Below are 23559 nucleotides of genomic sequence, written 5' to 3' on the forward strand. Positions count from 1 at the left end.
AGCAAACACTCTTGTGTGTGTGGTGTGTGTGTGTGTGATGTTGAGAGTGGAGGTACCAGCTCCCTCAGGACAGGAGTGGTGTTTCCAGTGCTCAGTAGGGGTGGACTGTAGTGACCCGGAACCTCGCTGTATCTGGTTGGCGGTGTTAAGAAGCATTACCCTACATGCTACCACCAGCACCACCACTCCACCCCGTGCCTCTCCCCGACCCTCCACCCCACCCCGCGCCTCTCCGCGACCCAGACGAAGGGTGCCCAGGAGGGTCTTACCGCGCCTTCGCTTGTCCTGGGTAAGAAAGAGAGACTCCACTGGGAAATCTCCAATCTGGCGTGTTCAACTCAACATAGAAAGATAGAAACATAGAAAGGCTGTGACAAAGATGTGTCTTTGGGTGTCGGGTTGTTGGGTGTTTGTCTGGTTGATGTTCAAGGATTTGTGGCAAATAATATTTGCCACACAAATGTGTCTTTGTGACCGGCTGTTATGCAATATGACAAAAGAAACAATTATATTTCAGAGAGACAGCAAGAGATGTTCTAATTATAATTATAAATAAGGTGGTTCGAGCCCTGAATGCTGATTGACTGTTCAGACCGTATACCACGGGTATGACAAAAAAAAAAAAATTATGTTCTAATTACGTTGGTAACCAGTTTATAATAGCAATAAGGCACCTCTGGGGTTTGTGGTATATGGCCAATATATCACGGCTAAAGGCTGTATCCAGGCACTCCGTTGTGCCTAAGAACAGACCTTAGCCGTGGTATATTGGCCATATACCACACCCCCTCGTGCCTTATTGCTTAATTGTAGGATGACAGCCATTTTCATTTGTGAAAGAAGTTCAGCACCTTACTAGTGGGTAGTCCACAATGGCCTGTTGCAAAAGGCTGTATTCATTGGAGGATCCGTCATCTCTCCATCTGCTGATTATCGTTAGATTTATTAAGCACTTACACCAATCCAGAATTGACATGTGTTATTTTAGAAAGGGTAATGTATAATGTAGAGGCTTGATAGAGGCTAGAGAGTAAATGAGAGTGCAATAGAATATACAAACGTTGTTTTATAGAATGAATTCGTATAATATTAACACATCCAATCCAATCCTAATGCTCAGTACTGTAAATCTGACCCTCAGTGTAATTAAGTATCAACTCCATTACGAAAATGCGGCCTCCTACGCATACAATGAGGTTTCTCACTGTGATCTTTCTACTTGTAATGTTTCCATTGAGTTTCCATGATATAAGATAGCATTAATAATTTAATATGGACTTTGTCTTCTGCAGCTCAGTAGGTCTGTGTGTGTGTGTCTTCTTGTGTGTGTATTTGTTTGTGTGTGGGGGGGGGGCACAGTGTCACTCCTGCCTACTGTATGTCTTATGTAATGGAGTGCTGTGGGGGCATGTTGACTAACGGAGGGGAAGGAGATCGGAGCAATGCTTTCGTCGCCCAGCACAGTACATATTTATACATTGGTGTGTGTGCATGTGTGTGTGTGGTATGTATATGTGAGTGTATGAGGGTGTAGGTTGGAGTGTCATCTGTTCTGCTCGAGTGATGCATCATCAAGGTGTCTGTGTATGTGAGCGCGTAGGTTGGAATGTGGTGTTCTCTTCTCAAGTATGCATCAAAGATCTAGCAAATGCTGTGATCATCAAAGCCCTTGCCTGAGTAATCGACAATCAGGGGCATTAACACATGTTAAAAGGAAATGTGTGTGTGTGTGATGTGTGTGTGCACATGCATTAATTTGCTGGTTCGCTCATGTGTGTGTGCGTGTGTGTGTGTAAAACAATTTGACAGACATACGAAGTCAAACCGTGTTTGACCTCCACTCGTCTCGAGGATGTTCACAGCCTATAGGGGAAGTGACGTCATAGTTACACATCACGTAACACTTCGTTGACAAGCAGCTAATCTTATGTCTCAGTTATTGATAGAGGTGGGATAATTCAGGACAGTGTGTAAAGGAGACTGTGGCATTGGCGGCTTTTCATGCCCAGGTGTGTGTGTGTGTGCGTGCGTGTATGTGCATGTGGGCGGGTATATATTAGGGAGTGTATATGTACACTACTGGTCAAACATTTTAGAACACCTACTCATTCAAGGGTTTTTCTTTATTTTTACTATTTTCTACATTGTAGAATAATAGTGAAGACATCAAAACTATGAAATGACACATACATATGAAATAACACATATGGAATCATGTAGTAACCAAAAAAAGGTTAAACAAATCTAAATATATTTTATATTTGAGATTCTTCTACCCCCCAAAAAAAATTACAATAAAATATTTTGTTTTTGTTTTTTAAGATTGCCACCCTTTGCCTCGATGACAGCTGTGCACACTCTTGACATTCTCTCAACCAGCTTCATGAGTTAGTCAACTGGAATGCAATTCAATTAACAGGTGTGCCTTCTTAAAAGTTAATTTGTGGAATTTATTTCCTTCTTAATGCGTTTGAGCCAATCAGTTGTGTTGTGAAAAGGTAGGGGGTTATACAGAAGATAGCCCATATTATGGCAAGAACAGCTCAAATAAGCAAAGACAAACGACAGTCCATCATTACTTCAAGACATGAAGGTCAGTCAATACGGAACATTTCAAGAACTTTGAACGTTTCTTCAAGTGCAGTCGCAAAAACGCGCTATGATGAAACTGGCTCTCATGAGGACCGCCACAGGAATGGAAGACCCAGAGTTACCTCTGCTGCAGAGGATAATTTCATTAGAGTTACCAGGCTCAGAAATTGCGGCCAAAATAAATGCTTCAGAGTTCAAGTAACAGACACATCTCAACATCAACTGTTCAGAGGAGACTGTGTGAATCAGGCCTTCGTGGTTGAAACCACTAGTGAAGGACACCAATAAAAAGAAGAGACTTGCTTGGGCCAAGAAACACGAGCAATGGACATTAGACCGGTGGCAATTTGTCCTTTTGTCCTTTGGTCTGGAGTCCAAATTTGAGATTTTTGGTTCCAACCGCTATGTCTTTGTGAGACGCAGTGTGGGTTACACTTAACCAGCATGGCTACCACAGCATTCTGCAGTGATACGCCATCCCATCTGGTTTGGGCTTAGTGGGACTATCATTTGTTTTCCAACAGGACAATGATCCAACACACCTCCAGGCTGTGTAAGGGCTATTTTACCAAGAAGGAGAGTGATGGTGCTGCATCAGATGACCTGGCCTCCGCAATCCCCCGACCTCAACCAAATTGAGATGGTTTGGGATGAGTTGGACCACAGAGTCAAGGAAAAGCAGCCAACAAGTGCTCAGCATATGTGGGAACTCTTTCAAGACTGTTGGAAAAGCATTCCAGGTGAAGCTGGTTGTGAGAATGCCAAGAGTGTGCAAAGCTGTCATCAAGGCAAAGGGTGGCTATTTGAAGAATCTCAAATATAAAATATATTTTGATTTGTTTAACACTTTTTTGGTTACTACAAGATTCCATATATGTTATTTCATAGTTTTGATGTCTTCACTATTATTCTACAATGTAGAAAACAGTAAAAATAAAGAAAAACCCTTGAATGAGTAGGTGTTCTAATACTTTTGACCGGTAGTGTATATGAGAGTGTGTGTGTATGCTTGTGCAAGTTGTGAGTGGCGCAGTGGTCTAAGGCACTGCATAGCAATGCTAACTGTGCCACTAGAGATCCTGGTTCGAATCCAGGCTCTGTCGCAGCCGGCCGCGACCGGGAGACTCATGGGCGGCGCACAATTGGCCCAGCGTCGTCCAGGGTAGGGGAGGGAATGGCCGGCAGGGATGTAGCTCAGTTGATAGAGCATGGCGTTTGCAACGCCAGGGTTGTGGGTTCGATTCCCACGGGGCCAGTATAAAAAAAAAAATGTATTCACTAACTGTAAGTCGCTCTGGATAAGAGCGTCTGCTAAATGACTAAAATGTAAATGTAAATGTTGTGCTAGCATCTCACACCCCAGTGTGTGTGCTTACATGCACTTGCATGTGAACTGTGAGGGATTCTGACATACATTAAAACCACAGTATGTAGCAGGTTGACGTTCTTTGGGATGAGTCGATTTCCGCTAGATGGGCCAGCTGCGAAGTCAAAATTGCATGTGTGTGTACTCTACATAGATCCAGAAGGAATGTTCCTTAATATTAGTATTATGAGTCAATTCTAAGACTCCTTACTGAGAATGTGATTTCTATCCTACCAAGCATCCAGTCTTTGTCTTAACTTTCCTTCACAGTCCTATACTACTACAGCATATTTCCACTTCCTTACAAAACAACACATAGCATTTCATAAAGGACTATTACAGATAGGAAGTCAACAGAATAATTCAACTTGTCAATGTGGATCCGGGCATTCCAGATGCTTGAATGCTAGTCACAATGTTGGGCTGGGGTATGAAGAGAGGGGTGTTGCAATGGAAATGGAGCCCCCATCAGAAAGAGAGTCCCCCTCCCTGCCACCCACACACATACTCACACAAATACACGCAGACACACACACACACACAAACACACACACACACACACACACATAGTCCCCTCCCTAGCCACTCTATTCTTAGAGGCAAAGGATTCCCTGAATCCCCAAATGGGCCAGTTAGCTCAGGCACCATGCCTCACTTCCTGTTCAAGGCTCTCCACTTCCTGTTGTTGCGGTGCGGTGCAGTGTTGCCTGTCCTTGTGAGTTCATGGGGGAGGGGGGAGGCGGGGGAGTGGAGAAAGGAGACAGGAGGGAGTATAGGAAGTCAAGGGCAGGGTGGGATGAAGAAGGAAGAGGGCCGAAGGTTATCAGGAGAGGTCGCGTGATAAGATAAAGACGCTAGCTAGACACTAAAACGCTAAGTCTGCTGTATGGTGCCTGAGCTAGGTTTTTCCAAATATTACTTAGGTCTAAGCGGGGTGAAGGTAGGTATCCCCCTGCCAATCTCAGTTTCTACATATCTAAATTTTAAAACCGTTTTCAATAGAATATGTTGCTGTTGGACTTGGAAGTCCTGGATGCTGCATACAGTACATTTGGAAAGTATTCAGACCCCTTGACTTTTTCCACATTTTGTTACGTTACAGCCTTATTCTAAAATGGATTAAATAAAAACATTTCCTCATCAATCTACACACAATACCCCATAATGACAAAGCAAAAACAGGTTTTTAAAAACAGAAATACCTTATTTACATAAGTATTCAGACCCTTTACTATGAGACTCGAAATTAAGCTCAGATGCATCCTGTTTCCATTGATTATCCTTGAGATGTTTCTACAACTTGATTGGAGTCCTGTGGTTAATTCAATTGATTGGAGATTATTTGGAAAGGCACACATCTGTCTATATCAGGTCCCACAGTTGACAGTGCATGTCAGAGCAAAAACCAAGCCATGAGGTCGAAGGAATTGTCCGTTGAGCTCCGAGACAGGATTGTGTCGAGGCACAGATCTAGGGAAGGGTACCAACACATTTCTGCAGCATTGAAGGTCCCCAAGAACACAGTGGCCTCCATCATTCTTAAATGGAAGAAGTTTGGAACCACCAAGACTCTTCCTAGAGCTGGCCACCCTGCCAAACTAAGCATTCGGGGGAGAAGGGCCTTAGTCAGGGAGGTGACCAAGAACCTGACATTCCAGAAGGACAACCATCTCTGCAGGACTCCACCAATCAGGCCTTTATGGTAGAGTGGCCAGACGGAAGCCACTCCTCAGTAAAAGGCACATGAAATCCTGTTTGGAGTTTGCCAAAAGGCACCTAAAGACTCTCAGACCATGAGAAACAAGATTCTCTGGTCTGATGAAACCAAGATTGAACTCTTTGGCCTGAATGCCAATCGTCATGTCTGGAGGAAACCTGGCACCATCCCTACGATGAAGCATGGTGGTGGCATTATCATGCTGTGGGGATGTTTTTCATTGGCAGAGACTGGGAGACTAGTCAGGATCGAGGGAAAGATGAACGGAGTAAAGTACAAAGAGATCCTTGATGAAAACCTGCTACAGAGCGCTCAGGACCTCAGACTGGGGTGAAGGTTCACCTTCCAAACGGACAACGACACTAAACACACAGCCAAGACAACGCAGGAGTGGCTTCGGGACAAGTCTCTGAATGTCCTTGAGTGGCCCAGCCAGAGCCTGGACATGAACCCGATCGAACATCTCTGGAGAGACCTGGAAAATAGCTGTGCAGCGACACTCCCCGTTCAACCTGACAGAGCTTGAGAGGATTTGCAGAGAAGAATGGGAGAAATTCCCCAAATACAGGGGTGCCAAGCTTGTAGCGTCATACCCAAGAAGACTCAAGGCTGTAATCGCTGCCAAAGGTATTTCAACAAAGTACTGAGTAAAGGGTCTGAATACTTATGTAAATGAGATATTTCCGTTTTTTTTATTTGTAATACATTTGCAAGAATGTCTAAAAACCAGTTTTTGCTTTGTGATTATGGGGTATTGTGTGTAGATTGATGAGGGGAGAAAAACCATTTTTGAATAAGGCTGTAACGTAACAAAATGTGGAAAAAGTCAAGGGGCTGAATACTTTCCAAATGCACTGTATATGGACCACCAGTGTATCCCCAAAGTGTTACAGCCACAAAGACTCCAAACACATAAAAGGGGCGTGAGTGTTATTATTCTTCAGGTGTGTGTATGTGTGTTTGCGCACGCGCGTGCATGGTCATGCGTGCCTAACGTACGTGTGTGTGTGTGTGTGTGTGTGTGTCGTGATAAAGTCCTGTTGTTCCATAAGTGTTAGATATAAATACCCACTTCAACTTGTATTTTTATCCCTCCATTGTGTGGCAGGTGATTATGGGAGAGGTGGGTCGTTAAAATAGATATTATTCCTGAGAGAGAGAAAGGGAAGTTTCTTCCATATTTCAGGCATTGGTGGAATTCCGGAATTCTGGGTGGAGTTAGTGTTCCTAGCCTGGTTCCAAACCTGTTTGTGTAGTATATAGCTAACTCTTATCGCCAAAAGAAACTTCTCTAATGTTTCACACTAAAGCGATGCATTTCTCACTGACATGGAGGAAATGTTTGGACTCACTGAGATCACAGTTCACACTTCACCCTCAGCTCACTTTACCTAACTTACTCTGACATTTTGCTCACATATTGAAATCACTGATACATTTCAAAGTGATACTAATTAATTGAATAGCTAATATTGAGTTTTAACCCTTTTCTAACATCTTCCTTACCTGTGTCCCTCATAGGCTAAAGGGCGGAGAGATGGCGTCCTGTCATCCAATGAGAACACTCGGTCGCTGTCGTCGGGCGAGGTTGAGGGCGTGGCGTGGCAGGGCCCTTGTACGGTGCTCCTGCAGAAGAACTCCCAGGGCTTCGGCTTCACGCTACGCCACTTCATTGTGTACCCGCCAGAGTCCTCCCTCCACAACAACCTCAAGGTAACAATGGTTCATAGCCCCCACGATGGAATGCTACATTCAGATTTCACTACCAAGCGAGCGCTGATCTGCTAATCTCCAGTAGTGTAGAGGTTAATTGTGTCTCATGACCAAATTAAGAGGGGTCGTGAAGTCACAGAATTACAGGTGTGTGTGTGTGTGTTACTATAACAGTTTTCAACTTATGGGGGTGTCCTGACCAATGGTCACCAACCAGTGGAAGAAAAGCCCACACATCCTGTAGCTCCCCAGGACCAGGGTTGGGGACCACTGACCTACAGGGAGAGGAGAGAAGAGAGGAACAGAGAAGAGATGAGAGATGAGAGAGTATAATAGAAGAGGCAGAGGGGGTAAAAGAGGAGAGGAGGAGACGTGAGGAGGAGAAGAGAGAAGAGGAGGGAATATGTTAAACAGAAGATGAGAGGAGGGCAAGAGAGGAGAGTAGAGTGCAAGCAGAACAGGAGATGAGAAGGTAAATAGAAGAGGAGATGAGAAGGTAAATAGAAGAGGAGATGAGAAGGTAAATAGAAGAGGAGATGAGAAGGTAAATAGAAGAGGAGATGAGAAGGTAAATAGAAGAGGAGATGAGAAGGTAAATAGAAGAGGAGATGAGAAGGTAAATAGAAGAGGAGATGAGAAGGTAAATAGAAGAGGAGATGAGAAGGTAAATAGAAGAGGAGATGAGAAGGTAAATAGAAGAGGAGATGAGAAGGTAAATAGAAGAGGAGATGAGAATGTAAATAGAACAGGAGATGAGAATGTAAATAGAACAGGAGATGAGAAGGTAAATAGAAGAGGAGATGAGAAGGTAAATAGAAGAGGAGTAGAGGATGATAAAGGGAAGAAGAGGAGAAAGGTGGTAGTATCACTGGTTCCTACTCCAGGGTATCTAGGTCTCTATTCTGTGGCTGTAAAGCCCAGGTCATTGTCTGTCTGACTGGAATGAGCTCTGTCAGCGAAGCCTGAAAAGCCCATGGCCAGTAAGTCAGCCAGCCAGCCGGCTAGACCCAAACTGCCCAGTCAGCTGGGGCCTGTGTGTTTGTGAGGGTGGGTGGGTGGTTGGAGTAGGGGGTGGGTTATTATGTGTTTGTGTTTGTGTGTGTGTTTGTGTTTGTGTGTGTGTGTGTATCAGAGAGAGATGAACTGTGCATGTGTGTTTGCATCTGTGTGTGTGTATGTGTGCATGTGTGTGTGATAAATTGAGTTAAACTATGTGAGCATATGCTGGCTCATGAGTGTTTTTGTCACTGTCAATCAATTTCTGTGTGTTACTATGGTGAGGCACATTTAGAAGGTGTGTGTTAATGCATTTGTAGCCACACAACAGCTAATCTCTCTGACTGCCTGGGGGAGATGGCATCTCCTTGTGGTAGAGCCACAAAACAACTGGTCTGGTTGGTCTCTGTTCACTAGTTTTCTAGGTTTCTCACTTGTCTTCCTCTCCTTTCTCTGCAGGATGAGGAGAATGGAAACGGCAATGGAAAAGGTGAGGGTTTTTCATGTGTCATCATACATTCCTTTGGTGTGGATGTTTACAAGTTTATGAATCTGTGTTTAAAAAAAAAAGTATGAATATATGCCATGTTTGTGTGTCCCAGGTTGTCAAAGGGGTCGTCTGGAGCCCATGGACACCATCTTTGTAAAGAGTGTGAGGGAGAAAAGCCCTGCCCACCAAGCTGGCCTGTGTACAGGGGACAGACTGGTAAAGGTGAATGGGGAGAGTGTATTGGGGAAGACCTACTCTCAGGTGATCGCATTGATCCAAAACAGGTGAGACACTCACGCAGGCACCTACACACGCGATATGACACATTATATAATACTTATTACATAACATTACACAATGTCCCATTAGTTTACTATCTCTCCTATATCCCTCTTTCAGCGAGAATGTTCTGGAGCTCTGCATCATGCCAAAAGATGAGGATGTGTTGCAGTTGGTAAGTGTGAGTATGAGATTTCTTCTTCTTTCCCTCCTCTCCTCCTTCCCACACATCAAATTATTTATAATCATAGGCCAATAAAAATACACCTCACAATCACAAAGCAATTTGGCTTGGTGAAGAGTATTGAGTTAGTAGTAATGTATAGACACTCACAAACATTTCATATAATTCCAGTGCTGAACTATCCCTACCGGATATACAATAATTACACAATAACACGTTTTCATTGTAATATGTAAAAAATGCATTCCACCCGCCTTTGCTTTCACAAACACCTGACAAGCTAGTTTGGAGTGGATTTTTTGTTCCTGAATACATTTCAAATGTATTGGAAACAGGTTATCAAATCATGTCACTTGCCATGGAACATGTTAGAATAGCAAACGGAATGTGTTAATTTTGTGTGAAATACTACTTCGCACCTGCTTTCTACTCTTCTCTATCCCTCCCTCTCTCTCCTTCTTTCTATCCTGTCATCTTTTTATCTCTCATGCTCTCTCTCTCCTCTTCCCTCCCCCACAGGCGTACTCTCAGGATGCCTACCTGAGAGGAAATGAGCCATACACGGGAGGGGCGCAGCATATCCCCGACCCTCCCCCCCTCTGCTACCCCCGTGCCAAGCCCGCTTCCACAGCTCCTCTGCCACCCAACCACCAAAGCCCCCTGGACAACTGGCACTGCCGCCCCAGCCCTGTTAGCCTAGCCTCCCCCTTGGACAACCGCTCTGCCGCGGCTAACGTAACTCAGACCTCCGGCAGGCCCAGGGGTCCGGGAGAAAACGAGGAGGATGGCGGCGGCCATTTTGGCTCCTCTGCAGGACAAGAGGGAGATTGGCAGCCATCTTTGGGGCAGAACCGCGGGCGCTCGTCGTCGGCCGTCAGCGCACTGGACTTCCACTTTGCCAACCACAACGCCGCCATTGCCTCTGCGACCCTGCCCCACATGCCTGCCCGGAAGGGAAGTTTACCAGCTACGCGTGCCCACAGCGACGCCATGTGCCACCAGGCGCTGTCGGACTGGTACTACAGCCAGGCAGAGGCGGCCGAGCGCATGTCCCCTCGACACCGGAGCATATCCCAGGATCGGTTAGCCGAGCTGGGGTTGGGCTTAGCGCTGGGGCCTGGTGGCGCTGGAGGTCCTGGGTCTACCTCTATGTCCTCCATGGCTCACAGAGACCGCGGCGTTTCCCAAGAAACTCTGCTACTCCACCACCAGGCAGCAGCCGCCTCCCACGATTCCTATTGGCTGGGAGTGTCTGGGCCAGGGAGCCGTTCGTGCTCGGAAAGCCTGCTGGCGGCGTACGCGTCGTACGAACGTAGCTACGGGCGCTCGCAGGAGACGCTAGCCCAAGCGGCTGCGCTGGTGTCGCCGTACCACGAGAGAGCCCCCGCCTGGCCGTCGCAGGGTGCCAAGGAGCAGGACAAGGACTTGGGAAACCACCACACGGTTACACCCACAACCGCAGCCACACTGGGTAAACTCCACACGCATAGAGATATTTAGATGGATAGATAAATAGGCAGGAAGACAGACAGCCCTTTGCTGAATAATCTCCCCCATCTCCCTAAAGTGTACACTTACTCACTCCCCTCGTGGATTTAACATACTACATACACCACTAACATGCTTTAAAATCCATGAGGGGGTTTAAGCAAGTGCACGCTTTTAGGAGGAGGGTAAGGAATTGGAATTCAGCCAGTACCTCTCCTGCTGTACTTAGCCTATATTATGTCTACCTTTTCCCCACAGCCACAGCCCCCTCCATTGGTCGGCAGACCCAGCAGCAGCAGGTGGCTGAGCCCCAGACCCAGAGCAGGAGGTTGGAGGAAGAGGAGCTGGTGGGCTACAAGAGTTACAGCCCCTCCTTCTGCCGCAAGGCCAGCCACCTCCTCCAACAGGCCCACTCCTTCAGAGAACCCACCTACATTGGACCCCACCTCAACTGGGTACCCAGTGCCAAAACTAGCCCCTCGGACTGCGAGGGAGGCGGGATAGGAGGGGGGATGGTAGTTCCTCGTCCTTCCTCCACCCCGGCCATCATCCCTTCTTCGTCAGAGGATGAGAGAGTGAGGCTGGGGGAGGAGACGTTGTCCCCACTCCCTCTGGGCCAGGAGGTGGTGCTGAGGCAGAAGCCCCCTACGGGGCGTCGGATCCCCATGCACGCCCTCCTTCACCCCCACTACGCCCTCCCCGTGGATTCGGCCGAGCCCCCCGTCGGGCTGCTGCCCTCCCCCAGCACCCCCACTGCAGGGACACCCTCGCCCGTCTGTGGTGGTCCCAGAATGGGGGACAGTCTACAGAGGCCCAACGGTAGCCTGCAACCCCACCACAGCACACCCGACTCCCTGGCCTCTATTCCCTTTATAGGTTAGTAGTTAGTACCCCACCCTACCCTCCAACTTCCGCCTTCCTCCCTTCCCTTTTCTTTATGAATAGTGGGGGGGGGGGCTTTATACATTTATACCAGGGTTAAATTCCAATTCCAATTTTCTTCAATGCTTTTCAATGAGAATAACAATGTATTTAACCCCAACTGTGCTGTACACTGAGTATACCAAACATTAGGAACACCCTCCTAATATTGAGTTCCACACCCCCCACCCCCCCACCCCCCACCCCCCTTTTGCCCTCAGAACAGACTAAATTCGTCAGGGCATGGACAAATGCTTCCCACTGTTGTGTCATGTTGGCTGGATGTCCTTTGGGTGGTGGACCATTCTTGATACACACAGGAAACTGTTGAGCATGAAAAACCCAGCAGTGGTTCTTGACACAAACCAGTGTGCCTGGCACCTACTACCATACCCTGTTCAAAGGCACTTAAATTTGTTGTCTTGCCCAATCACTCTCTGAATGGGACACATAAACAATCCATGTCTCAATTGTCTCAAGGCTTAAGAAACCTTCTTTAACCTGTTTCCTCCCCTTCACCTTCACTGATTGAAGTGGATTTAGCAAATTACATGAATAAGGATCATAGCTTTCACCTGGATTCACCTGGTCAGTCTATGTCATGGAAAGAGCAAGTGTTCTTAATGTTTTGTATACTCAGTGTACACTCATATACTGTACTAAGTTATATGTTACTGTTGAAGTCGGAAGTTTACATACACCTTAGCCAAATACATTTAAACTCAGTTTTTCACAATTCCTGACATTTAATCCTAGTAAAAATTACCTGTCTTAGGTCAGTTAGGATCACCACTTTATTTTAAGAATGTGAAATGTCAGAATAATAGTAGAGAGAATGATTTATGGGTCCCGTGTAGCTCAGTTGGTAGAGCATGGCGCTTGCAACGCCAGGGTTGTGGGTTCGATTCCCACGGGGGGCCAGTATGAAAAGAAAATGTATGCACTCACTAACTGTAAGTCGCTCTGGATAAGAGCGTCTGCTAAAATGTAAATGTATTTCTGCTTTTATTTCTTTCATCACATTCCCAGTGGGTCAGAAGTTTACAGTGAGGGAAAAAGTATTTGATCCCCTACTGATTTTGTACGTTTGCCCACTGACAAAGACATGATCAGTCTATAATTTTAATTGTAGGTTTATTTGAACAGTGAGAGACAGAATAACAACAACAAAATCCAGAAAAACATGTCGAAAATGTTATAAATTGATTTGCATTTTAATGAGGGAAATAAGTATTTGACCCCTCTGCAAAACATGACTTAGTACTTGGTGGCAAAACCCTTGTTGGCAATCACAGAGGTCAGACGTTTCTTGTAGTTGGCCACCAGGTTTGCACACATCTCAGAAGGGATTTTGTTCCACTCCTCTTTGCAGATCTTCTCCAAGTCACTATGGTTTCGAGGCTGACGTTTGGCAACTCGAACCTTCAGCTCCCTCCACAGATTTTCTATGAGATTAAGGTCTGGAGACTGGCTAGGCCACTCCAGGACCTTAATGTGCTTCTTCTTGAGCCACTCCTTTGTTGCCTTGGCTGTGTGTTTTGGGTCATTGTCGTGCTGGAATACCCATCCACGACCCATTTTCAATGCCCTGGCTGAGGGAAGGAGGTTCTCACCCAAGATTTGACGGTACATGGCCCCGTCCATCATCCCCTTGATGGGGAAGTTGTCCTGTCCCCTTAGCAGAAAAACACCCCCAAAGCATAATGTTTCCACCTCCATGTTTGACGTGGGGATGGTGTTCTTGGGGTCATAGGCAGCATTCCTCCTCCTCCAAACACGGTGAGTTGAGTTGATGCCAAAGAGCTCCATTTTGGTCTCATCTGACCACAACACTTTCACCCAGTTCTCCTCTGAATCATTCAGATGTTCATTGGCAAACTTCAGACAGCCTGTATATGTGCTTTCTTGAGCAGGGGGACCTTGCGGGCGCTGCAGGATTTCAGTCCTTCACGGCGTTGTGTGTTACCAATTGTTTTCTTGGTGACTATGGTCCCAGCTGCCTTGAGATCATTGACAAGATCCTCCTGTGTAGTTCTGGGCTGATTCCTCACCGTTCTCATGATCATTGCAACTCCAATGATGAGTTGCAATGGTGAGATCTTGCATGGAGCCCCAGGACGAGGGAGATTGACAGTTATTTTGTGTTTCTTCCATTTGCGAATAATCGCACCAACTGTTGTCACCATCTCACCAAGCTGCTTGGCGATGGTCTTGTAGCCCATTCCAGCCTTGTGTAGGTCTACAATCTTGTCCCTGACATCCTTGGAGAGCTCTTTGGTCTTGGCCATGGTGGAGAGTTTGGAATCTGATTGATTGATTGCTTCTGTGGACAGGTCTTTTATACAGGTAACAAGCTGAGATTAGGAGCACTCCCTTTAAGAGTGTGATCCTAATCTCAGCTCGTTACCTGTATAAAAGACACCTGGGAGCCAGAAATCTTTCTGATTGAGAGGGGGTCAAATACTTATTTCCCTCATTAAAATGCAAATCAATTTATAACATTTTTGACATGCGTTTTTCTGGATTTTTTTGTTGTTATTCTGTCTCTCACTGTTCAAATAAACCTACCATTAAAATTATAGTCTGATCATTTCGTTGTCAGTGGGCAAACGTACAAAATCAGCAGGGGATCAAATACTTTTTTCCCTCACTCAATTAGTATTTGGTAGCATTGCCTTTAAATTGTTTAACTTGGGTCAAACGTTTCGGGTAGCCTTCCACAAGCTTCCCACAATAAATTGGGTGAATTTTGGCCCTTTCATCCTGACAGAGCTGGTGTAACTGAGTCAGGTTTGTAGGCCTCCTTGCTCGCACACACCTTTTCAGTTCTGCCCACAAATGTTCTATAGGATTGAGGTCAGGGCTTTGTGATGGCCACTCCAATACCTTGACTTTGTTGTCCTTAAGCCAAATTTGTGGAGTGGTTGAAAAACAAGTTTTAATGACTCCAACCTAAGTGTATGTAAACTTCCGACTTCAACTGTATATGTGTATAACTGAGTAAATGTCCTTGTAACTTGAAACTGTTAGTGTAGTGTATGTGTGTAAGTGTTCTGTGTCCAGAGAAATATATATTTTTACACACATATTACCTACAGTGTGCTTGTATAGTAACACCTATGTATGTCTCTGGGGAGTGTGTCTGTAACATGAATCTGTCTATCCATTGGTGTAACTCACTAGTACATTTTGACTCTCCCATAGAAATATGCTATTTTATATGGGAAATAATACTTATATTTCTATTATGACTCTCTTCCTCGTTGACCCCTAACCTCTGACCTCTAACCCCTGACCCCTCACAGATGACCCCATCAGCCCTAGCGCTGACCTACGTGCCCGCCACGTACCCGCCTGCTCCGTGGTGTCCTCCTCCAGTGCCCTGTGCCCTCTTGTGCCCTCTTTGCCCTGTGCCCTCACCTCTAGTACCACTACTGTCTCCCCTGTCACCCTCTCCTCCTCCACCTCCCCCCTCGTCAAGCTCCGCTCCCAGGACTGCAGTGAGTGTCCCCCATTCTCCTCACCTCTCCTCGCCATACCTCCATCACTTCCTTTAGAACGATTTCCCCCGTTTTGATATGTAGACCTGTTTTCACTTCTACAACGACTGCTGTCGATATCCCCAGTCAGTCGATACAGGTTCACATGTCAAAACAAGGAAAATTGTACTTAAACCTCAAACCCCCTTCAACTGCCCTCCATCCCCCCCTCCATCTCCAGGCTCAATGTGTTCTGTGTTTGCTTCTTTCTGACATGTCTAGAATGCCTTCCATTTTGAGCTATCTCACTTCACTGTGTTCTTTTTGCATGTCTTCAGTTCCCTCCCTACTGATTTCTCTCTCTCTCATCATGTCTCTCTCTTTCTTTCTGAGAAGGCAGTATCAAAAGCCGCCGTTCCTCCTACCTGCTGGCCATTACCACAGAGCGCTCCAAGTCATGTGACGAGGGCCTCAACACCTTCCGGGAGGAAGGCCGTGTCTTCTCGTGAGTTTGGCCACTGGTTGTCTGAAGACTAAATACTGTAGAAGACTATATGTAGAGGTCAAAAAGGTCAGGTCAGTCAATTTTTTCTGTGCAGTCAGTCATGCATCATTCTCAAATATCTTTCCACAGGAGACTACCAAAAAGGGTGAAGAGCTTTTTCACTGATGGAGTGAGTATTATCTCTTTGCTGTTTAATCTCTTATTTGATCATTAGTTTTATTTTGTCTGCATCAGCTTTGTACCAATCACATTAGAACTGCACGTGATTGTGTGATCTAATTGGCTCTGAGCTGTGGTTGTGTGGTGTGATTGGCTGTGTATTCCAGTCTCTGGAGAGTCTGCGTGCTGCAGAGGAGGCGCGGTCGAAACGTCACTCCACCTCCGAGCTGGGGACCATCACCTTCAGTGACGTACGCAAGGACGGCTGGCTTCACTACAAACAGATCCTCACGGAGAAGGGCAAAGTAATACACACACACGTTTGTTTTACTATCCTTGTGGGGACCAAACAATTAATTCCCATTCAATTAATTAAAGTCCCATGATGGTAGTGACTGCCTATTACCACTTATCACTTATTAACCATCATTTATTCACATTACTTTACCTTAATCAAATATTTCAGTTGTTGTGTATATTACATTCGTTTTATTTGATGACTTTATTATTTCATTCCAAGTCTCATCTCTATAGAGCTGCTGCCTATGCGGTCTGACAAAATCATTATTTTAGTAGTTCTTCAAAGTAAATATGGCATACTTTTATGACTGCTATCAATCACTAAGATCATGTGTTTTTAGGTAGAGATATTGTACCTCGCGAAGCAGCTGCTCTCTATCCCTCTCGATCACGCATGCTTCTGTCTCTTCTCTCTCTCTCTCCGTGTCTGCCCTACACTAACCTAATGTAGCAGGCGTAAAAGAAACACACAGACCGGACAAGTAGGCGCGCAATGGATTATGGTCATTGTGCTTAATTACCATGTTTTCTGCGCTAAACTATGTAGAATATTGAGCTCACAGAAAAAACCTGAAAGAAATATAATTTAACTGACCTCTCTCTCTCTCTCTCTCTCTCTCTCTCTCTCACTCCACCAACCACAGAAGGTGGGCGGCGGCATGCGTCCATGGAAGCGCGTCTTCTCCGTGCTGCGCTCCTACCGCCTCTTGCTCTACAAAGACAAGCGGGAGGCGGTCCTCCATGGGGCAGGGGCGGGACCTGGCCACGGGGAGGATGAGCACCCTCCAATCAGCATCCGCGGCTGCTTGATTGACATCGCCTATAGCGAAACCAAGCGTAAGCACGCTCTGAGGCTGACCACTCAGGACTTCTGTGAGTACCTGTTGCAGGCGGAGGACAGAGAAGACATGCTGGGATGGATCCGGGTCATCAGAGAGAACAGCAAGACAGACAACGAGGTAGGTGATAATAATAAACTGAGGAAGAGTGCCTCATAGAGATACAATATAATACGTATATTGTGTTCTGTTTGATTCTGTGGAGGGCCCACTCTCCAGTCTTTCCCAATGTTTTAGGGCCCCCAAAGCAACATTCAGGTCGTCTGGTATCAAATTGACAACTGAAACCAATAGAAACAAAATTCTCCTAGATGAGGGGGGAACAGAACTAGGCAGGATAGCTTATTTTTTGTATGTAAACAACATAATATGTAATCAACATAATATACAAAACTGTCTTTTGTGTGTGTTTCAGGAGCTGGGTTTTTCCAGACAAGCACTCATCAACAAGAAGCTCAATGACTACAGGAAACAAAGGTAAGCTACGCACCCCTAACCACACTCACTTAATACTAAGCGTTTACACACTAAATCCATGTAAACTGCTTTACACTTTTCCCAAATGTCAATACCCTCTTACAAATTAAATTTTTCCCTTTCGGTTCCTGGCACAAATGCTAGAGTAAATCTTGCCGTCATTACATTTGTCGTTATGTTCATCGGCCTTTTGTTGTCTGCCAATGCAATATTCTAGCCCTCGTTTTGTCTCCATCCAGTCCAACAGGCAATAAGCCAGACACCTCTCCCAGGGCCCATCGCATGATGCCCCCCTTCCTCCTGGCCAAGACAGACAACGCTTTCATGAACCGCTCCTCCAACAAAGGTGAGTGGCACACATACCACAGTCCCATGGCACAAGCATGGCATAAAGGTTCCTTGTATCAGGGTAGTGTTCATTAGGCACCAAACGGAAGAAAACAGACTGAAACCAGGAGGGTAACAAACACTGTTTTTCATTTTCCACTACAAAATGTTGGCTTAGTGCATGATTTTAGGACAGTACCAAGCCATTGCATTTTTTCAGGAGTTTGCTGTACTTATATTAAGGGCTGCTTTGTAAATTGTCTGTCTTCTCTTTCTGTTTGTCTGTCTGTTGTAGACGAGAGCAAGGGTCCATGGGGTATCATAATGAAGAAAGCCAAGAAGACAGGCCCCAAGGTGTTTGGAGTGCGACTTGAGGACTGTCAACCTGCTGTTAACAACAAGGTTCGTCGATTGTCGATCAACTCTGTTCTTCGATCACATTTACATATTCCTTATCTCTCTTCCCTTATCTCAATGTGATAATGGGGTATGTCACCCCATGACATGCAAACGCCTCAAGACCTAGTGAAAAGCGCAATAATGCATAATCCATTCAGCCATTATCCATTGCTACTTTTATCATATTATCTGGTAATGTGTTGCTATACCTTTCTCACTCTCTTGAGAATTTGTCTATGAAACAAAAATGTATTAATTACTAACATCCTTCTCTCTCTCTCTCTCTCTCTCTCTCGCTCCTTCTTTCTCTCTCTCTCTCTCTCTCTCTCTCTCTCTCTCTCTCTCTCTCTCTCTCTCTCTCTCTCTCTCTCTCTCTCTCTCTCTCTCTCTCTCTCTCTCTCTCTCTCTCTCTCTCCCCTCCATCTACTCTCTCTTTCTCCCCCAGTTTGTCCCTCTGATCGTGGAGCTGTGCTGTGGGCTGGTGGAGAGCATGGGTCTGGAGTACACTGGCGTCTACAGGGTGCCCGGCAACAATGCCATGGTGTCCAACCTGCAGGAGCAGCTCAACAAGGGCCTAGAGATCAACATTACTGAGGAGGTGTGTGTGGGGGGGTTTATGTGTGTGTGTGCGTGTGTGTGTTTGTGTGCATTACAACATACTACAAAGAGGGACAGAAAGAGAGACTGAGAGAGTAAGAAGGACAGGGACATTAAATAGCTAAGGAAAGTAAGGAAACTTCTCATATTCACATTTGTCTTACAGTACATTTGGCTTTTTACCCTATTTTTTACAATAAACTTTGGTACTTGTATCATCAAGGTCTAACCTTATCTAGACATGGCAGAGTCAATCATGAATTAAAAAATGTAAGAAGTACTTTTATATTAATATAAAAAATATATAATTCTAGTTAGAGGGAGCCAAAATTGGGTTTTCCACAGCAATGTTCTCAGAGTTTTGTGCTTTTTGTGTAAAACAATTTCTTCACATTTCTTCTTCGGTGAAGGAAGTACCCAGGACCCCCATCCCTCTGTTGGCTTCAAGCTTCAGTGTTTGGGACAGATTTCTGTCCAGCTTTAGCCTGGTGTGGCTCCTGGACTCGAATGGACAGTCGTGGGCAGTATGTCCAAACTTCAAGTTTTGTTACGATGTCGCCAGCTGCGTATGTTGTGTCCCTGAAAGAGGGGATATAAAAAAAAATGTGCAAGGACAACGAAGCTTGCTTCAGTCACATTTGTAATGAAAGAGAAGCTTGCTGTGTGCTCCCCCTATAGGAATTCCTAGACATCAACAAACAAACTGTGCAGACATGAAAAGAGCACAGAGATTGTATAATCACACTCAGATGAATGATGAGCATACTGCTTGCTAGTACACTTTATGGTGCTGTACGAATATACTGTATTTCTTTAAGGCACATTTAATTATACTGAGGCTTGCTCATGGCTCTGGCTGCGTCTGCAGTGGCAGCACGTGATCGCTTGCCCAAGGCTTGGGTGGCCATCCACTGAGCGGGCTTTATGTCAGACACCTGCGTCGCCCAGTGAGGGCTGGGACTCAGCTGAGCCAGTTTGTTGCTGAAGTAGTAAGCAGCAACATTGGTCTTGGCTAGGGCTGTGGCGGTCATGAAATTTTGTCAGCCGGTGATTGTCAAGCAAATAACTGCCGGTCTCATGGTAATTGACCGTTAATTAACATAAACATTTAGCATCTAGGCCATATGTTTTGATAAGGTTTGTCTCACAACTAAAGTGGCCAAATAACTTCTTAAAATTAAGCACATTAATCCACTTTACAACCGGTGTAGAGCCTAACTGGCATACATAGGCGGCACATGAGTTCGGGGAAGATAATTTTCACAATAAAAATTCACTTTATAATAAAGCATTAGGTGTGGGAGTGTTTGATTAGATTTTTGATTACATTTGCATTGACGTCAGCGTGATTAGAGGGACAATAGAGTGCTGAGGACCAGGCAGTTAGCAAGTTTGGTAGGCTACTAATGACCAGCAGCAGCATCAGAGCTTGGAGAAGCCTAGTTACCTTGACTAAACAGTCACGTGGAATTTGACTGCCGTCATGACTCGTGACCGCCGGTGTGGCAGTAATACGGTCAGCGTAACAGCCCTAGTCTGTTTCTCAATCAAATGTTCATGACTCATGTCCAAGTTGGATATATGATTTACTTGTGGAATGGGAGGCTGGCAGGGGTTGAATTTGGGGTTGGGCAGGGCCATGGCACTGACCATCCTCTGCTTGTACCTGTTGGCCAGGTATTGTTGGTGCTGTGCCTTGCTCTGAGCCGGGGCCAGAGCGGCTTGGTACCCACGATACGGCCATTCATTTCTGTCACAGCCTGGGTGGCCTCCTTCGGGGGAGGAGAGGGAAACAAAGCCTTTGCTGCGGCCACCCTCTGTCATTACCTTGGCACTGATGATTGTTTACAAATGCAGAAAACTCCTTCCTTAAACTGTGATCATCAAAGGCATCATCCAGGTTCTTTACAAAGAGGTTGATACCTCTGTATCTAGCCTTTGGGTCATGCTTCATTTGCCCAAACTTGGGTTCCAGCACGGTCTGGCGCTATGATTTCTTCTGGGCGTGGCACACATACAGTCGTGGTCAAAGGTTTTGAGAATGACACAAATATAAATTTTCGCAAAGTCTGCTGCCTCAGTTTTTATGATGGCAATTTGCATATACTCCAAAATGTTATGAAGAGTGATCAGATGAATTGCAATTAATTGCAAAGTCCCTCTTTGCCATGAAAATGAACTTAATCCCCAAAAAACATTTCCACTGCATTTCTGCCCTGCCACAATAGGACCAGCAGCCATCATGTCAGTGATTCTCTCGTTAACACAGATGAGAGTGTTGACGAGGACAAGGCTGGAGATCACTCTGTCATGCTGATTGAGTTAGAATAACAGACTGGAAGCTTTAAAAGGAGGGTGGTGCTTGAAATCATTGTTCTTCCTCTGTTAACCATGGTTACCTGCAAGGAAACACGTGCCGTCATCATTGCTTTGCACAAAAAGGGCTTCACAGGCAAGGATATTGCTGCTAATAAGATTGCACCTAAATCAACCATTTATCGGATCATCAAGAACTTCAAGGAGAGAGGTTCAATTGTTGTGAAGAAGGCTTCAGGGCGCCCAAGAAAGTCCAGCAAGCGCCAGGACCATCTCCTAAAGTTGATTCAGCTGCGGGATCGGGGCACCACCAGTGCAGAGCTTGCTCAGGAATGGCAGCAGGCAGGTGTGAGTGCATCTGCACGCACAGCGAGGCGAAGACTTTTGGAGGATAGCCTGTTGTGAAGAATGGCAGAAAAGAAGCCACTTCTCTCCAGGAAAAAAATCAGTGACAGACTGATATTCTGCAAAAGGTACAGGTATTGGACTGCTGAGGACTGGGGTAAAGTAATTTCCTCTGATGAATCCCCTTTCCGATTGTTTGGGGCATCCGGAAAACACCTTGTCCGGAGAAGGCTCGGGGAACAAAACATCGACATTTTGGATCCATGGCCAGGAAACTCCCCAGACCTTAATCCCATTGAGAACTTAATATAATAATAATATTATAATATAATATAACTTGTTGTCAATTCTAAAGAGGCGGGTGGACAAACAAAAACCCACAGATTCTGACAAACTTCAAGCATTGATTATGCAAGAATGGGCTGCCATAAGTCAGGATGTGACCCAGAAGTTAATTGACAGCATGCCAGGGTGGATTGCAGAGGTCTTGATAAAGAAGGGTCAACACTGCAAATATTGACTCTTTGCATAAACGTAATGTAATTGTCAATAAAAGCCTTTGACACTTATGGAATGCTTGTAATTATACTTCAGTATACCATAGTAACATCTGACAAAAATATCTAAAAACACTGAAGCAGCAAACTTTGTGAAGACCAATACTTGTGTCATTCTCAAAACTTTTGACCATGACTGTAGATCCTCCTCCCATTCAGCTCCTTCCTGTTCATTTCATTCACAGTTCTCTGTGTATCCTAATGCCTCTCGAACCCCCTCGACTTCCCGCTATCGTCATAAACTTGACACTCACAGTTGGTCCATATTTTTCAAAAAGCTCAATCAGCTTATCATCGTTCACAACCTCTGCCAAGGTTGTTGACAAACACGTTGTTGAACTCTGGTCTTGGCTCCAAGTTCATCTGGCCTCTTGCTCTTTTTGGTCATCCAGCAACATGCCAGTGAATTTCTCAATGGCTCTATCAGCAGCCTCCTGGGTCTCGTACTGGATATAACCACAGCCCTTGGATTTCCCTTTCTCGTCACAAACTACCTTGCTAGAGTAAATGTCTCTAAATGCTGAGAAGGTCTCATACAAATTCTTATGTCCAGGTTCTTGATGAGGATGTTTCCCACCCCGCTCTTCCTCAGGGTAGGATCAGGGTCAGAACTCATGATGCGCAGATATCTTCCTTCAAGCATATCATTGCTGAACATGAGCGATGGGTAACCCGATTCCTGCAGATCTCAATTATGTCTGCCTCAGTGACATTTTGGTGGAGGTCACCAACATACAAGGAATTCATTTTGAAGATTTTGGCTCTAATTTACACGTGTTGAGGCTAGTTCAAGAGCACAGAATGACAGGTGAATGAACAGGTGTCATGTGTTGAAACCCTCGGAACTCCCTCGTTTGTGATGTCATTGTGATGAGGTGATGTCGAAGGAGTCAGGCGCAGGAGGGTAAATCACAGAATAACAGGCTTTATTCCGCAATTACAGAGTTACGCAGAAATGCGTCAAAACACTCTAGTGCGCAAAACAGGCGCACTGAAAAATACACGACACACAGGGAAATATCCCGGCGATACAAAATACACGGAGCTCCACCGAGCTTCACTATCCTCCACAATAAACAATCACACACAAAGACAAGGGGGCAGAGGGAACACTTATACAGGTACTGATGAGGGGATATGAACCAGGTGTGTGTAATAAACAAAACAAAACCAATGGAATGATGAGATGAGGAGCGACAGTGGCTAGAAGGCCGGTGACGACGAACGCCGAAGCCTGCTTGAACAAGGAGATGAGGCAACCTCGGAGGAAGTCGTGACAGTCATAAGTGATGTTGCATCAAATGCAATTCTGATGTGCCATCTTTCTTTTATTGCACCATAGTCATGTAGTTTACAGGATTTACATTGCAAACAGAAACATTTCAATTTGATTTAAATGAACAAACAAATAAATAAATGTACCTTAATCTTTATTTTATAACAGTTTGGGAAGTCAGAGAGAGAGAATGATAGAAATGTATGATTTGTTGTAACATGCTGAGGCATCACCCAA

The 23559-nt window shown here is 45.3% G+C and overlaps 1 protein-coding gene and 1 pseudogene across 2 annotated transcripts in view; one reads left to right on the forward strand and one right to left on the reverse strand.

The window, feature by feature from the left end:
* The window catches only part of arhgap23b (Rho GTPase activating protein 23b), an 80331-nt gene that overhangs the window by 47048 nt on the left and 9724 nt on the right, over positions 1–23559 (forward strand). Inside the window, exons 2-16 of the mRNA XM_084163373.1 lie at positions 7197–7388; positions 8844–8874; positions 8987–9158; positions 9274–9334; positions 9857–10808; positions 11084–11701; positions 15052–15246; positions 15622–15730; positions 15860–15899; positions 16057–16194; positions 16834–17148; positions 17444–17505; positions 17745–17851; positions 18128–18234; positions 18677–18829. Coding sequence (XP_084019499.1) covers positions 7197–7388; positions 8844–8874; positions 8987–9158; positions 9274–9334; positions 9857–10808; positions 11084–11701; positions 15052–15246; positions 15622–15730; positions 15860–15899; positions 16057–16194; positions 16834–17148; positions 17444–17505; positions 17745–17851; positions 18128–18234; positions 18677–18829 — 3252 coding nt within the window. The remainder of the gene's footprint in view (positions 1–7196; positions 7389–8843; positions 8875–8986; positions 9159–9273; positions 9335–9856; positions 10809–11083; positions 11702–15051; positions 15247–15621; positions 15731–15859; positions 15900–16056; positions 16195–16833; positions 17149–17443; positions 17506–17744; positions 17852–18127; positions 18235–18676; positions 18830–23559) is intronic.
* On the reverse strand, positions 19520–22793 carry LOC311117547 (polyadenylate-binding protein 1-like; annotated as a pseudogene). The gene is made up of 3 exons: positions 22153–22793; positions 20419–20815; positions 19520–19531 (listed from the first exon to the last, which is right to left on the reverse strand). The product of its transcript is annotated as a polyadenylate-binding protein 1-like (transcript).

This window comes from Coregonus lavaretus, assembly GCF_964263955.1.
Source record: "Coregonus lavaretus genome assembly, chromosome: 1".
Taxonomy (NCBI): Eukaryota; Metazoa; Chordata; class Actinopteri; order Salmoniformes; family Salmonidae; genus Coregonus; species Coregonus lavaretus.